The sequence below is a fragment of the Tyto alba genome, unplaced genomic scaffold (assembly GCF_018691265.1).
Source record: "Tyto alba isolate M040663 unplaced genomic scaffold, T.alba_DEE_v4.0 Super-Scaffold_18, whole genome shotgun sequence".
Classification (NCBI taxonomy): Eukaryota; Metazoa; Chordata; class Aves; order Strigiformes; family Tytonidae; genus Tyto; species Tyto alba.
Window position 1 is genome coordinate 23,025,035 of NW_024881280.1, and position 16,838 is coordinate 23,041,872.

Consider the following 16,838-nt stretch of genomic DNA (forward strand, 5'->3'; position numbering starts at 1 on the left):
AAATATATTGTTCAGTCATAAAAAGTGTGGATCTTTTCATAGAGAACTTTAATCTTGATAATTCATTGTTGTGTTGAGGACTGCAGTCATCTACATGGAAAAATGTTTCAATAAGGAATTTTGGGATTAGAAAAAAAATTTTTTAATTTGGTCTACTTCTTAAAGACAAGACATACCTCTAGACAAATAAATAGAGTACTATAGTATGAGCTTCTTTCATCTGGGTATCTCTTCCCATGAAGCTTATTAACAGAAGTTAAATTTAAAAATTCTGCTTCGCAGCTCAAGCCATTAGCTAACCCACTGACAGGGGCTTGTTTCTGCCTTTTGGAGGCCAAGGAGGCAGTACCATTCTTGAACCAGAGGTGCAAGCCTCCCTGTAAACACACCTTGATGTCTTCTGATTGGATTTGTGTGCCCTGGCTTGCATAACCATACAGCTTGTATCCCAACTTTATTAGCCAAAAGGAGTATAGGGACTTACATAATCATTACATGATTATTTTTCAGTATCTGTACTGTAAATATGTAATTCGCTCTACTCCTAATAACTCTTAATCCCTTTGTTCCTACTGGCTCCTGAGCTCAGATTTTGCCATGGCATGTGTGCCCCAGACAATGATAAATAAGACTTGAAAAAATTGTTACTTTCAAGGTTCACCTGCTTTGCTCCCAACCGATAAATACCTGCTCCCCAGTATAGACGGGGGCACCACATCACGATGCACTGTTTTGTGAGAGCTTGGGCAGCGTTTCTGCTTGCATGTGCCTTCTGAGAAGGGTCCGTTCACCTCCAGAAACCTTTCATACCTGGCTGTGTCTGTATAGTCAGTGCAGACCTCTCTGCCTAGCTTCTTCATGTGTTTTATGCTCAAGAGTCCTTGAGCAAAGAGTTTTGATCTCATTTCTCCACGTTGCTCAATAAAGAGGATTCCTCTTTGAGATACTGTGGTGAGAAAACCTAAATCATCAAGAACTCTTGGTTGTCCACAGGGTTTGGGAGGCCAGGAAGGGATTATTTTCCTTTTGGTACAAGCAGGTAGGAAATAAAACCTTTAGAATATTTCTCTTTAAAACATGCCCCGTTTCTATCCCACTATTTGCCTCCAACATCTGTGAGATTTGGTGGTCAAAGCTCCCCCAAGCTGTAGCTGTTCCAGTGATAACTTAGACTACTAAAATTCCTTTCAGGTATACTTGAAAATATCCTCCACTTTGGTATAAAATTGCCTTTCATACTGCTTTTAATATTAAAGCATAACTTGAATTTCTTTCTTTAAACCTTATAAAATACTTGAACATCATTTTTCTGTGTTTGATTAGCTTCATGAGTCAGTGCCTGATCTTAGGTCTTGACATTTTTGGCGTGTGAAATTTTTTTGTGTATTTGACCTTGGCTTTATTCCAGAATAAATATTTTAAGCTGCTAGTTGTGTGGGTTTTGTCTTCGGTCTGAGACTAGGGGGCAGACATAAGCAGCACTGAGAGAAGTGAACTGTATAAACCACAATTAGAATTGCAGTGCACAGGTGTCTGAAGATCTTAGACAATTGCCAAGCTATTTGTTTCTCAAATGAGAGGGGCTTTGGGAGTGTATTTTGGAGAATAAAGGGAGCAGAAGGCCTTGCATTTGGATGTTAGGGTTGTAGTTTTGGTTTGGGTGGGTTGTTTTGTTTTGTTTTGTTTTTTTTCAAATCCTAGTTTAGATACTTCTAGACTTGGATACGTTTGATATCGTTACAGAACCAGCATAACGAATGGTGGAAAGTGATCTACTGCAGCTGGTGATGGAATTTATAACTGTCTTCAGATAGGAATCAGCATTTAAGAATAAAAGTTTCTTGCATGCTAGCTTCTCTTTGAGCATCAAGTTAGGTCTTGTGGTTTTAAAATCTGAATGCCAATGTTCAAAGTAAGATGACTTGTAATGATATTAAAGGAGAATGGCTTTGGCATCAGGGTTATGGGTGAGTTCTGTTGCAGATACTGGAGGATCTTTTGGGGAAGGTAGGCATCTTAAATCTCTATGCTAGTCGTATACAAAGTATTATTGCAGTGAAAAAATAGTGAAGTGAATAAACAGCTCACAGTACAAGGCACTTCATGTATCTAGAGTCCAAGTGTTCACTGTATTTTGCAATTTAATGCACAATAATTTTTTAGTTCTGTATTTCTGTATGCTCCACTGTGTCAGATCTGTATTCTTGGGATGTGAGGTTCCATTAAAAAATAAATAATCGCAGCCCCTGCTCCCCCCACGTACACTCATTTTCTATAATATGGTAATGATATCACCGTAGCAGTAATTACGGGTCATCTTCATTTCTTTCATCTCTGCTGGTTCTGATGGCTTCATTCCTTTGACGGAGAAGATTTGGCTCTGGGTGCTGTGATTATTTTGTTAAGCATTATTCGAATAGACAGGAGTGAGAGAAATTAATCAATCCAAATGCAATTAGCATCATGTTTAACCCAGTGATGGACGTCTCAAGGTGAAACAGCCAGGGGAGTTTCAGACATTATTATTCAATCCAGTGGCTCTTATCTAAATTATAATCAAGAGAGGTTTTTATTGGCTTCGCAGAGAGATGTAACTCTTTCCCTGCTTTGGGGGTCAAAGGGATCAGGTCTTTGGCCCCAAAGGATGTTGGCTGCAGGCAGATCCTATAAGTGGGAGGTATTGTAGGGACCCTTTAATATGGGGGATCACTCAGGACAAATATCTGAACATTCTAATATCCATGACCTGGAGCATAAGCTTAGTAGCTCCCTGGGCATTGGCAGGGATGTCATTGCCCCTTGCCTCTAGTGTTTTCATTGACTGACTTTGCCCATCTGTATGTGAATGAATACTGTTTGTAGTTTTGGCATTCAAAGTTTTGTGAATGTTGTTTGCAACTGAGTGCAAACAGAAGGGTACTGGCTTGCAAGGTAGGGAAATTGGGTTAAGACAGCAAGGTAAATTATTCTGCAGAGAAGGAATTTTTTTTTTTAAATGGATATAATTTTAGTATTTATTGATAGAAACAATGTTTTTGAGGATATCTTAATCTACAGCTGATCTGTTATCACTATTCTTGATAATCCTCAACTATCTCTGAGACCTCTTATCAAGTATATGAAAAAAACACTACTGTGGGTGGAGATAAATGAGGTGGAAGGGGGTAACATGGGGATTTCATGGTTCAGGAAAGCACTAGGTATTTGATGCCAGTGGTCTAAAACTTTATCAGTCTCAGGTATTTACCACTTCTCTGTCAGATGACTGTTTTCATAGCACACTGGGAGGAGCTGTCCATGTGCCTCACCTGCACTGATTCACAGCCTGGCTTTGTGCAAGCCTCCACCTTCTTTGGCATTTCAAAACAAGTCATGCCAGACTGTGCACTACAGCTGAAGTAAGGGCAGATTCTGCTGTCTCGTTCACCAGGGGAAGGACAGTGATGTTTTGTACCAAGGGTGGTGTTAATATTTTAAAATGCTGCAGCAAGATTTGACAGAGCTCATCTTTCAGAGCCTGAATTCTAGCACGGTTGCTGACTCCTTTAGTATACATCTGTATACCACTCCTTACTGAGGCAGTGACTCCATCTGTAAGATGGGAATTGAATGACTGTATGTCTCAAGAATATTGTGAAGCTTGATAAACTTTGTAAGTGCTTTGATATTGATTATTGAAAGATACCATGGTAATGCGAGCTTATTCCACCTGGAGGTTTATGCCAATTCCATTGTCTTACCTGAAAAATGTGTTTCAAGAGTGCTAGATGATTATGCTGGTTTTCAGTGTAACTGCTAATAGTTCCTGAGTGTCTGCACATGCCATTTCTACCTTCAGTAAAGGTGACTGACATTGCTTTTACTTACCAGTGTTCTTCTGAGATGGCAGTTCCTGCTCTTTATGAAATTGGGCTTGGTGTAGCATTCACTGGTAAGTATTTATCAGAGGCCCACAGTAATCAGGTAGCAGTTAATTTGACAATGATGTTAAGGAAGTATACAGTTAGCAGAGAAATTGGAGCTCTTTTTGTGAAGGAAGAGGAGCAAGCTGGTACAAGCAGGGATCCAGGTGGTGGTAGGGTTTTGGGAGTCTGGTCTCAAGGTAGAAAGTGGTCCATACAGATCTCTCTCTGATAGGAGTTAAGATTATATTGGCTGGGTAATAATACTCTGCTGCTCTTGTCTGACATAAGCCTCTTTTTGCTTTGAGGGCTGTGTAGTAGTAATATCAATCTCAAATATTTTGGCTGGTTTTAGATTGTTTTTTTGCCTCCGCTCCCCACCAGCCCTGTGACTGATTTTTTTTTTAATTTCCCTTCCCAATGTGATAGTAGTTGAGCCCGGCCGAAAGATGTGGCTTTGCTATTGGCTTTTTCAAGTCCAGTCAAGCAAGACTCCCACAGCTACTCACAGACAGATTCCTCTGGGCTTATTTTACGTCCTACCAAGAAAGAAAAAGAACGGTTGTATCTTCTTATCATAACATTGTGTCTCAGGACAAAAGAAATAATTTCTGATGCAACAGACCCTTGTGATAGAAGGGCTAAAAACTAGAGGAGTGTTCTGCTGTCTCTCTGCAATTCATGTTCTTTGCCCTGAACTGGTAATTTCCACTGATAGTTCTTCAGAAATAAACCCTTTTAGTTTTGTTTTCTATGTAGTCCTAAAACATGGCAGTAATTTGAGAGTGCATGATTAGTACCTTAAAGGAATCCTTCCATGTTGAAAAGCAAGTTCTTTACTCTAAATGCAATTGAATGGGAGGAATAACTGATAAGCTAACAAAGTATGACAGTGCCCAAAATAACCTTTTTGTAGTCAAGAATGTATCATTTAAAGTGTGATACTACAAGACATTTCAGGGCTAAAAACATGTTATGTTCACAGGGCATTAACTGTATTTCCAGGGGTTTTTGTAGCAAGACGTTTCGATTTCAACAAGGCTACATTTTTCAGGTCAGAGGAGGAGCACAGTCAAATTTGTCCTGGAAGTTGTACTTCCGAGGGGGAGGCTGAGAAGTGCTTCTTTAGTGGCCAACTTCATTTTAAAATATCTGTGATTTGAAGATGCTCACAGGCCTTGTTTTGAGATTTTTAGATAAGCCCAGAACTAGGAACTAGTGGAAGGTATAATGATAAATGTGTGGTAAATACAGTTTATCACATATACTTTATCATCAAGTGTGTTATGCTTTTGCATTTAAGGGTATATTATGTTGAAAAAGTGTGTACGTATGTGTGTTGCTGAGGGATTCTCCTGGATGAAAGTTGCTTATATAAATGTAATTCACTGTGTTTTTTACTGATTTTATAGCAGTAAATCCCTCCATTATTTTGTGGCTATCCAGACCTTATGACACAGTATATCCTGTGCTATCATATGTGTGAGAAGGCTTTCTGTGGGGAGCAATCAGGCTGGACCCCAATCTCCAGTGCAATGGGGTTTTTTTCCAATTAAATTATCACCGGAAGGGATATCTGGAACAGCAGTTTTCATTTTCAATCGAGGAGAAAACATTATGAGTCTTTGTCATTTGATTAAAAGTTACTTAACCTTTAAATTGCTACAGATGTAAAGATAGCTCTGAGTTTCCAATGTAATCGCCTCCAAGTTAAAATCAGGAAAATCTTTGTGTAATGAAACCCATATGTCATAGTGAAAGGATGCAAAGCACTGGCAGAGTGGGCTGCTCTCACAGGAGATTCTGCACCCAATCTTGTTAACCAGGACTGCTTTTGGTAATCCCTCATCTCCTCACTTGTAGGAAATCAATCTGTACTACTGAATCTTTTCAACCAGCAACCACAAAATTTACTGCAGAGAGGCAACTTGGGGACAATTGTAGTAGAAAAGGAGCCCCAGGCAACAAGGCTAAATGCAGGATTGAGGGATTGAAGTTCTAGAGAGGAGATTATATTAAACCTTATTCTGCTCCCCTATCAAGTAGAAATGTCTCCTCCTCCCTTCAGCCCCAGCCTTTCCTACCCAATACCTGTGCTTGAGATCTGCTTGGACAATCTTGCTAGACATCAGACTCAATTCATACAGTACAGCATTTCTTGTTAATTATAATAGCCTGATACTATTTTTCAATACATTCCTCTGAAAGAGACTATTCAAGCACCCAAATTCCATTGTAGCCAGTGCTGATACCATCTTAAACTGTTTTTGTCTGTGGTCTTCAGTATCTTCCTCCTCCTCCCTAGTAGGTGAGATTAATTTGTATCCAAGCTATTGCAATCGTATCCATTGTTGATTTTTCTATTGTGGTAGATGCACAGCATAGGCAAGGTTGTAAATTGTGACTTGACATGGAGATTCATGTTTCTGTTTCACGCTGCACAGCCTCTTTAGTGTGTGTTTGCTGGTACAATGAAACCTGCATTCATGCCCTCTCTTCACTTCAAGTCTGTGGTTTAAGCAACCATTTTAAAGAAAAAATCCCTAAGGTTTTCACTGCAGTTTTGTCCAACCTTTTAATTAAAAAATCCACCTCTGTCTACTACGCAACTGGCTTCTGCTGGTCCCTTGGGTAGTTGCTCAAGGCAGGTTTTACTGTCTCTCTTAGACTACAATCATATTTAGAATGTGGATGATGGTTGCTTCATTCACAAGCTCTTTCCTCACTCCAGCAAGCTCTAAAAGGCCCCACTGGAAATGATATTCCCATTATTAAGAATTCATTTATCAGAAGCAATACTGAGCAGAGGAGTCAGTTCAATATTAGAGGCTTTTCTGTGTAAAACCCAAGCTCAAATCATACTCCAGTGCAGATTGAAGAGGAACAAAGAGGAAGGAATAGCCAAGATGTTTGAACGCAGTACCACATAATATATATTTGGCCCGTGTTTACCAGGAATACATTCAACTGTGGTTCTTGGGCAGATAAGAGAAGCAGCTGAAGCAGGCAAAACAAGATTGTTAATGTTTGTGGAAACTTGCCCTTAGTTTGGCTGTGGGGGTTTTTTGTCATATGAGAATGTTTTTTCCTGGCCATTTTCATACATATACAAAGATGTAAAGTCCTTTTTTTCAGTTTGGCATCATATCTTTAAAAATAAAGCCCCGATGCAAGCCTGAGTATGTGAGGAGAAGAGGAATACAGAATAGCAGAAGGCTGTCTCCTGCTCCTAATGGGATTTTGTAGCAGCATGTGCGAGTTTGTTTCAGAAGTCAGAAATGAACAGATGTTGGTATAAATTACCTCTGTGTCTGATGTCTTGCAAATTAAAAGCGCGGTTGGCATCACTAAACAATTTCACCAGGTTGGGGGGGGAAGCGGGCGGTGATTATTGTAGCAGGTCGGTAAGAATCTTTAAGCTGCAGCAGAACAGGATAGCAAGGATAAAGGAATGAAGAATAAAATGAGAGGTCTGTGAATTAATCAGAAATGTTAACATCTCCGATGACAAGTGAACAGGAGGGCACGTGCTCTGGAGCAACCCCCAACCCACAGTAATTTCACTCAGCGCACAGAAGGAGTCTATGCTCTCTGCCTGATTTATAGGGTGCAGCCCTCTTTTGGGGAACAGAATTGTCATGCATTCGTATATCTCCTATATGGGACTTGCACTCCGGAAAACTTTCCACTCTATCAACTACAGTTCGGCTTTGTGCTTTCTGTTAAGAATGTTTTAAAACCATGCATTGTTGAAGGCAGGGAGTTGTCAAAGAACTGGTGCTGAAAATCTGTACCGAGATGAAATTTTTTTAAACTTGCATTTTTATTTAATCGTGTTCTTTGTGCATAACAATTTAGCTCCTGACAAAATAACAATCCACTCTGCCCTTATGCAGCACCTTCTACCCATGTGTCACTTCAGCAGCACTTAAAAGATATAAGCTATCTTGTAGATGGGGAAGTAGAGGTACAAATGGGTACTTTTGTGGTAGTTCATGCTGTAGATCAGAAACAGAGTTGGGAATGGATCCCAGATGATATAGCTCACAGCTGGAGGCATGAACCAAGCAAGTAATGCAGTGATCTGCTTGAATCTGCAGCCAGTCAGAAGCGCGATCCGCTCCCGGCATTGGGCTTTGCAGCCTGTGAATATCAATATGTACCAGACAGTTCATAATAACCACTAATTGTTTTACAGGGATCTTGTTGATAACAATACCTTGTGGTACAATTTTGGGTAGACAAATTAGAATGTAATAATTCAAAGAGGCTTTAAGGCACCAATTCTAACCTTTAGGTAAAGAATAACAAAACATATTTACCCGAGGGTGCGTATTGAGTATTTTAACACTTTTATTACATTTTAGTTCTGTTATAACATATAATTAGTAATGTCAAAACAAAACCCAACATCAGCAAGAAATCCAGTCCCAGTCTTAATGCTAATTGTCATTTCTGTTGTTCCTCTCAGTAGAGAGGTCAGGAATTGAATGGATAAAACAGAAAATGAATTCCCATCTCCTTCCAGAGTCTCTCTAGGCTAAGTGTGGGAAACACGCACGTTTTCATCAATCCTGTGAATAAAAACCTCCATGTTTTGATGCCTGTCAGTCCAGCAGAAAGCTTACACCTTTATTGAAAAGAAATGAAGGGAAACACTGGTGAGGAGATTGTCTTTCTCCAGGATTCAATTGCTAATCATGTTGTCTTTGATGCATTGTATTGTTATTGCAAGACAAAGATAGCATTAGGGCTGTTCTGCCAGTTTGTAAGCTTGTGGGCTCACAAGTCAGAAATGTCTCGTGCAGAAAAGTGGCTGTGTAAACCCTGCAGTAATACAGCTACCAGAGATTGATGGTGCCAAGAGTGAGAGAGAGACATATAAACCTTGCCTTGCTGTATTAAACATCGAAGGACTGACAATGCAGAGAGAGAGAGAAGACCAAAGCTCTATAAACTTTACTTTATTACACCATCCATAGATGAACTGCATTGAAGGAATATAAACCCCATTATATTACAGCATCCAGGGACTGACATTGCTGAGAGAGAGAAAATGCTGTCTAATTTCTGTTGAAGATCATACCATCCAGGGACCAATAATCCTGAAATGGAGAAAGAGAGAGTTCCATAATCTCTGACGGATTATAACATCCAGGAACAATTGCTCTGAGATAGAGTGATGGAGATTTGGATTACACCATTCAGAGATGGATAGTGCAGAGAAAAGGAGATGCTGCGAGACCATAACGCAGTAGGAATAGAAAGCATAGATTGTATGTAATGAGACAGCCTGTGGGAATTATTGTTGACTTCAGAAGATTCCAGGCCCTGCCTGCATTTCTAGGGTGCCAGGAATTCAAGATGGAATGCAGTTTTATTCATTTTCCACTTTAAAAAAAATAAAAATCCTTACTCACTATAGGCATAAGCACAAATGTAAATTAATTTCTTATCCTGTGGTTAAAATCTGTAAATTATACAATTATTTGGTTTTCTTGGCTTTTTAAAAAATAATCTCTTTTTCCTCCCTTGTGATTTCAGCTAGAGAAATGACTCGTGGGAAATTCCTGAACATCCTAGAGAAACCCAAAAAGTAACTGACACGCCTGCAGTTTGGACAAAAATACCCCAGCTAGATCACTTCACGTCCTGTGGATTCAGATGACCCCCAGAACTCCTAAGAAGTACAAAGCTCTTGCTCTAGACCTTCAGAAGCAAACATCTCTTTTTGCTTCCCCAGCTCATCTCTCTGGAGGGGAGATGTGTTGCATACGCAGGTCACAAGGACTGCGATTGGTTGCGCTGGAATTTGGACTTCATCTGACCGCAAGATGTCCAACAGCAGGACTCGGCCTGGGTGTGCTGTAACAGTTGCCTGTTTTAATCAGCTATTTAGAGTGAACAGCCAGAGTGTCCTTATTCAGTTGTTCTCGGTGGCAGCACCCGTTTCAAGTATACAACAGATCTGACGCTGCCCAGTGCGCATCATGAGGCATTGACCCTTTTGTGTCTTTTGTCTTGGATGCATTGATTTCCCGTGATGCGACTTCTGTGCTAAAGAATTCGAGCAGAGTTTGGGGTCTGGATTGACCTGTAGCACTGGTTCAGCAGGAGCACGTGCTTTTAGTGTAGAAGCTGAGTGCAGTCTGTGCATTCGATTCCAGTTACTCACTGTCTTCAAAGAAGCATGTCTGGTACCCCGAGGAGCACCTCCAGACCTTCGGTGTATCAGGAGCTTCATTCATCTCACCACTAAACGGTTCTCTAGTGAAATTGAGACTGACAGACCGTGGGGAGTAAGAGGTGTTACTGTATCATGAAGGAAAATATACCTACAGAAACTTCGGCCCGTACACAGAGACAGCTTTGTCAGTCCACTGAAATTCATTGCTGCTTACAGAGCTAGAAACTGAAGAAAGGTATAAAGTTGAAAGGCAGTAGTATTCTCAGTTAGCACTCCAAGAAGGGGCAACAGGATCATTAGCCACATTGCGAGGATGGTCTGCTTATACAGAATCTTAACATTCATGAAAATAACATTTTTGGGTATTTTTAATTACTTATAAAACAGCAACTTCAAAATTTTTCTTTCCCTACAAAACCAGAATTTTTAAAACAGCGTTTTCTGTGACCTGGTTTCTTTCAGCACACAGTTTTGGGTTTTATTCATCTTACAATTTAATGTCTTTTCCTTCTGTTAATTCACTTCTGCATGTTCACCCCTGAGAAGAGGCAAGCAGTGTGTTCAGACTTTTTATTTTACTTGAGAGTAATTTTTTTCACTTCATCCTCCTTCCTTTTCCTAGAAAACAACATTTTAAGCATTAGTAGATATGGGTTTTTTTAGGGTACAACATAATATCGAAACAATGGATGGAGAGCAGGGGTTTTTCTCTATTTAGAAATGCTATTTTTAGAATGCGAGCTTTTCAAAACTTGTCATTTCCCAGGCTTCAGTCACATGTGAGAGGAGAAATGACTTGGAAATAGTACATATAACAGGCTGTCCTTAGAGCATTGCGTTTTTCTGTCTTTGGAGAGAAGACTGTCTTTCAGGTGCATGTGCAATAAAGAGGAAGATATTTTTTAATCAGATGGTCCTTTCTGAATTTTTACTAAAGTACTGGTGGCCTTTTGGTTTGCAGTCTGTGGTCTTGGTTATTACTGGTCAGAACTAGGCTTGTTTTGGACAGCTCCTGTTAACTGAGTTTAAGCAGTTAAATCCCACATCTTGGAAAGATCCTGCGCAAATATTGAATGTTTAGGAATGCCAGGAATCTGATATTAAACTTAATGGATTTATTTCTGTACTTCATAGTTTGTGCAGGGCTGAGCTTAACAGGAGCTCCATCCCTTGAGAACATGAGAGTTAAGACAGATGAATGTGAAGAGAAGCTGAAAGTGATAATCAAAGACGGAGAAAAAACCTGCTGGTGCAAACTGACGTTGGTGTAGCTTTAAGTATTAAATTATACAATTTAAATACAATTTTAAGTTTGTATACTATATATAATGTGTATATACACATATATGACATAATGGGATACTTTGTCTGTATCGCCAATGAGTTTGTGCACTTCATAGAGGTTGTTTGGTCCAACACATTAAGGCATTGAGATCTGAAAGGAGGAGGAATATAGGAGAAGATGTGAAAGCCTGGCATGGAAGTATATGTATATTTTCTGATACGTTTAGTAAGCAGTTTTGAACTTTAGGCAGTTTTTAGTAACATACATGTGTTTAAGAAAAAAAAACAAACCCAAAAAACAAAAAAAAATATTGTACCATATGCAGTACTTACAGATAGGTAACCAACTTATAGCACAGCCAGTAACATATGCTTTAGAATTGTTATATTTATTGGCCTTGTACTCATCATCTGTAGAGATGTATTTTTTTATTATTTGAGTAGTTTTGTATTTTTGTGTGTTAGCCAGAGCATTGTAATCTGTCTGTTATTGCTTTGTGGTTTGATAATAAACAAATGCAAAGCTCCGAGATTTGTCTTGGTTTCCACAATAGCCCTCTGAGATGCAAAAGCTTTTGCTTAGCCACCTAGGCAATACTGCTCCTCAGGCTCTTCACACTTCTGCATGCAACCACCTCAGGGTTTGGCTTGTGGATGCTCCATTCCCATGAATAAATAAATATTTGGCAATATCCAGATGGTACTAAAGGTTTTCACGGTCTTTTGAACCCTATATTTTTCCTTCAGTGATGTCTTTCCTGACACCCATGCAGTACGTACCTGTATAAGATAATCTGGGTGACTTCTTATTGCTGATAAACTTCTGTATTTTGAAACAAAAAAAAAAAAAGTTCTGATAAGTTAAATGATGGGAATTAAAACTATAAGAAAATAAAGATTAGGTAATATTAATCAAGCTAATGCATTGCTTTATAAAGTGTCTTCATGTGTTGGTATGTTAAATGTTACTGTGATGTTCTTGGAAATAAACCCAATACGTATTTAGTTCCTTTTAAATGCCAGTGTTACACAGATTCAGTTGTAAAGGCTATTCACTTCAGTCTTGGAGTGTCAAATGCTTTGCTGTTTAATCCAACTGAGAAGAAATTCTTGTTTGTGATGTTTAATCATTATCAAAATGAAAGTCTAGTCACACTGGCAACAGAAGAGTGTAATATTCCATTTTAACTGTGTTTTGCCATTACGAAATTAACATTTTTGGAATAACCCTATAACCAACAGTTCTCAATTTTGCTTTGTATTTCCCTCAACAAGTCACCTAGAAATAACACAGTAGTGAAAACCGACTAATCTAACTTGGAGGTAATGTTTGAACCTGATTCTGGTTTATTCTACTGATTTTTATGTTACATAAAAATGTAAGGTGCTATTACAAGTCAAATCACAAGCCTGTCTTATCTGTAATCTTCTCTTTGATTATAAACAGTTGTAGAAGGATAGGGAAGGATATAAACAAAAGGCTTACACAGAGTGATTTTGCTTTAGGGTAACTTATACAGCATGCAGCAATCTGTTTTAGTTGAATCTGGTCCACAGCAGACCCTCCCCTTTATAAATTTGTCTTAGTCATAATTTGTCTATACTTCTGGCCTCTAAAATGCCTCTGGAAAGCGAGTTCCATAGTTCAGTTATACACAGAAAAGTTTTTTTAAAAAAAAAAAGTTGGGGAGGAAAGTCATAGTTTTAAACCTGCTTACCTGATAATTCCATTTTGAACCTTTCATTTCTTTTTATTGTCAGAAACGGTTGTTTGGTGTTTTTTTTCTTCTTTGCTGTCTGCACTATTCATGATTTTACAGCTTCTGCTATGTTTTTAGTTCCATGACTATGTTCACCTTCCTTATGTTCACAGTGTTCAATTGTCTGTCTTCTATTACAGCTTGAGATGGCATAATCAAAATTGCAGAATATTCAGAGTGTAAGCATACTGTGTAGGTGTGTAAGTCCTAATTACAGCGTGTATTTTGGTCCTCTGTTGTTTTCTCTCCCATCATCATGGGCTAAACCCTATTTTAAGTATCTCTGAGAACAGGATCATCACATTTGCAGTCTGTGCATGCAGCAGATCTCATCCATGTCATCTTCACCCACAGTAACTTGTCCTAGGCAAACAACACTTTTTCCAAATCATGATGGCTGTTATCAAGACTTCATCTTGAGGAAGTGATACCAGGTAATTCCATCATCAACCTATGCCGTATGTAAAAAAGATTAATTACATCTTTGTTATATGGCCTGAAATCCTGGACTCCTATCCTACCACAGGTTTTGTAACATTGCATAAAGTAATACCAATTTTTAGACATATGCAATCAAAAGAAAAAGACAACATGTAAATTACTATTGTAGAAAAACCACAGACTGATACATAAGCTTTCCTAAAGCTGGCAGTCATTCAAAACACCAGAGAAGTGATCTGGATAGAGGCATTTCAGGCATCCTCACACTTAATCTGAGTTCCTCCTAAGGAAGAACCCCAGGCAACAAGGGTACTTGTAATGGGGAAACACATCATGTCTGAGTGAACTATCTGAATGTGGCATGCAAACTTAATATAACATGAAATTACTTTTTAGTGTTGTACTCCTATTTTCATATGCCATTTTGTACTGATGCTTTTAAAAAGTCATTAAATAATTAGTCTTTAGCAGAAGATGATAATTCATTGAAACAATTTTGCAGGTCCTCTCTGTAGCTTAAAACCAGCAGAACCACAGTTGGACCGAAGTTTCCTGTGGTCCAACAAACTCTGAACTGAAAGAAATTGCTTAGAACAACAAAGGCAAATGTTATAAATACATTTCTGTAATCACCATAGTAAAAACTTCCCACCACAGAAATATCAAACCCCATGATTCTTACATGCACATCCCAGCATATACATCAGCCAGGGTGCCAAATACTTCCAAAGGTATTGTATGTGTGATGCCAAATACGCATTGCCCTAATAAGAGATGAACCTTGATATTTTTAAAAAGCAAGGTTTAAAAAAAAAAAAAAAAACAAAACCAAAAAACCCAACAACAACAAAAAAAGAGAAAATCAAGGAAAAGTAAACAAAAAAGACTGCATCTTCTCAGTTTTATGTAGTACTGTGATTCTTGGAATCAAAGCTATTCTGGAGATATGTTATCTCTACAAGCCAATCCTTACATCAGTGCTTTGAGTCTCTTTCAGGAGGATGTGAAATGCAAAATCCTGAAGTCAATTATGGAAAATCATTTGAAGTCCACATAAAGATATTTAAAAGCTTAAGTGGCCAGAGAAGTATGGACTGATCCAGTTTCTACAGAGCGTAATCCACATTCCACATAGAGTATGTACGATAATGCTATTTTTATTTAGGTTTATTAGGCAGGATCTCTTCACATTGTGACTTTATCATCCACTGAAACTGCCGATTTTTAGACTTGACCTTTTCCGTCATGTCCTTCTGAGCAGGATGACTGACTCCAGGCAGCTGATGCGTGTACAGAATAGGCGTTTTCTTGTTGGGTTTGTGTGGCTGACCTCTGGCCTGCCTGCTGATTCCTATAATGCAGATCAGTGACCAGTGAAGCCAGAACGCTCCCTGCCTGTCTCTGTTATAGACACCTCAGTAAGGAACAGAAAAGAGGAAGAGGCCTGAGCTTGAAAGCCCTTATTTAATTGCTAGTAGAAAAAATAGGTAATAAGAATGACCTTGCACCTTATTTATTGACCAGATCTCTGGGGGGACAAAGTACTTGACTTGGTTCTGTATCACTTGAAAGGCTGGCTCTGTGGCCAATAGCTGATGAGCAGATGTAATAACATAGGGTAATTAAATTTTGTGCTTGCAGGCACTTGGATGCCAGGGAGGATTCCCTTCCCAAAAATACCAGGCACATCTAACAACTTTTCTTATGATGGCAGAATTTTAAAGCTTGTTCTGAAGCATCAGAAATTTGCCGTTTGCCGTCTTCCGCTTACTACAGTAGCCCAAAACGCAGCAGGTTATGTACAAAAAAGGCAGGAAGGGGGCTCATCAGCCACGTGAGAATGAGGGACAAGAAACCAGCAGAGTGACCCAAAATGGGCACAGATGCTCAGGCTGACAGGTTCTGTGGCCTTTCTTTTGTTTTCATTTCCCTGTATTAAAGTAACTTATTAGCTGTAGCTAGTTTTAATTTATAATTTTATATATATATATTTTTAAATATATATATATATATAAACACACATATATATGTATATATAATATATGTATATTGCTTTTCAGGGTGATCACCGGTGCCTGTCTTTCTCTGGTACTCTGCATGGATCAGTTTATCACCCTGTCTTAGGTTTCTACCCCTGCTTAGCACACCGAAGCCGAATAGCACATATAAAACTGGGGGACAAATAATATCTGGTGGGGCCCATTGCAGGAGGGACCAGGGTGAGCCCTGACTTGCAGGAGGAATCAGTTTGTAATCAGCTGTGTGGGAGGCAAAGGGATCTGCAGGCCCTGAGTATCCTTAATGGGAACAGCTGAGATATTTTGCTCAAAATGAGCTTGTCATCAAAAATTAGGGAAAATGTCTTGCTGAAAAATATTTGGTTCCCGATGTTTCTCAAGAAAGTGTTGGGTTGAAAGTTAGAGGGAGGAGTGATGTGTTTTATTTGCCTTGTTTTGATCAGGGAGTTTGAGCTGGGCTTTCCTACCAACCTCACAACGTCTTCTGGAAGTTCTCATGTTTTTAATAATTCTGTGGGCATCTTTAGAAACCTGTCTCGTGAGACCCAGTACGCGTTGCCTTCCACAGGAACTGACGGGGTCTCATCTACACCCATGCTCCTTCCCAGCCTGAACTCTGAGGCAGACCCACGGCATGGCCTTACTGTAGAAAAGCACATGCCAAGTGCTGCATTTCTCTAAGGGGAACCCCCAGCAGGCCTGAGCAGAGACTTAAGGCAAATCTTTGCAATTAAATGTTTGGTTTTGATGGTGCATTTCTGCGTGGCGACGTGGGTACCTGTGTACTGCTGGAGACGAGGAAGGAGAAGGCAGGCCAGAGAGCTGAGCTCATGGACAGTGGTGATGGGGGAGAGGGTGGAGAAGGTCCGTGTCCCCAGCGACGCGCGGCTGCTGCCCAGCCACCGGCCCCGTGCCGTGGAGCTGGGCCCCAGCGCCTGGGCTGCTTTTCTGGCTGTTTCTCCCCGTCCCCCTTCTCCTCCCCGTGCCCGCGAGGCGGCTGCCCGTCCGTCTGCAGCGCAGGGAGCGCTGGCTGCCGCTCGTTAGAAGAATTCCCCCAAGTCAGACCTATGGTACGAGTCGTGTGAAGCGGAAGACAATTAGGGGCTTATTAGTGTCCTGGGGAGACGTGTAACTTGTGTTGCTGGGACTTACCAAAACAGCGAGAGTCTTACCGGCAAGCTCCAGCCGAGAAAAGACTGAGGGATTGTCTCACCTAATTATGGGGAATGGGCCTCTTTGTGTTTGT

At 39.8% G+C, this 16,838-nt stretch overlaps 1 protein-coding gene across 3 annotated transcripts in view; it reads left to right on the forward strand.

The window, feature by feature from the left end:
- The window catches only part of LIN52 (lin-52 DREAM MuvB core complex component), a 66,331-nt gene that overhangs the window by 33,097 nt on the left and 16,396 nt on the right, over positions 1-16,838 (forward strand). The window contains exon 6 of one of the 3 annotated variants that reach the window (XM_042791167.1): positions 3,871-3,916. The exons of 1 other annotated variant lie outside the window; for it this stretch is intronic. In XM_042791167.1, the coding sequence (XP_042647101.1) occupies positions 3,871-3,881 (11 nt within the window). In that variant the 3' untranslated portion in view covers positions 3,882-3,916. Of the gene's footprint in view, positions 1-3,870; positions 3,917-9,446; positions 11,904-16,838 lie in introns of those variants that run through there. One more of the 3 variants, XM_033008646.2, reaches the window with a different exon arrangement.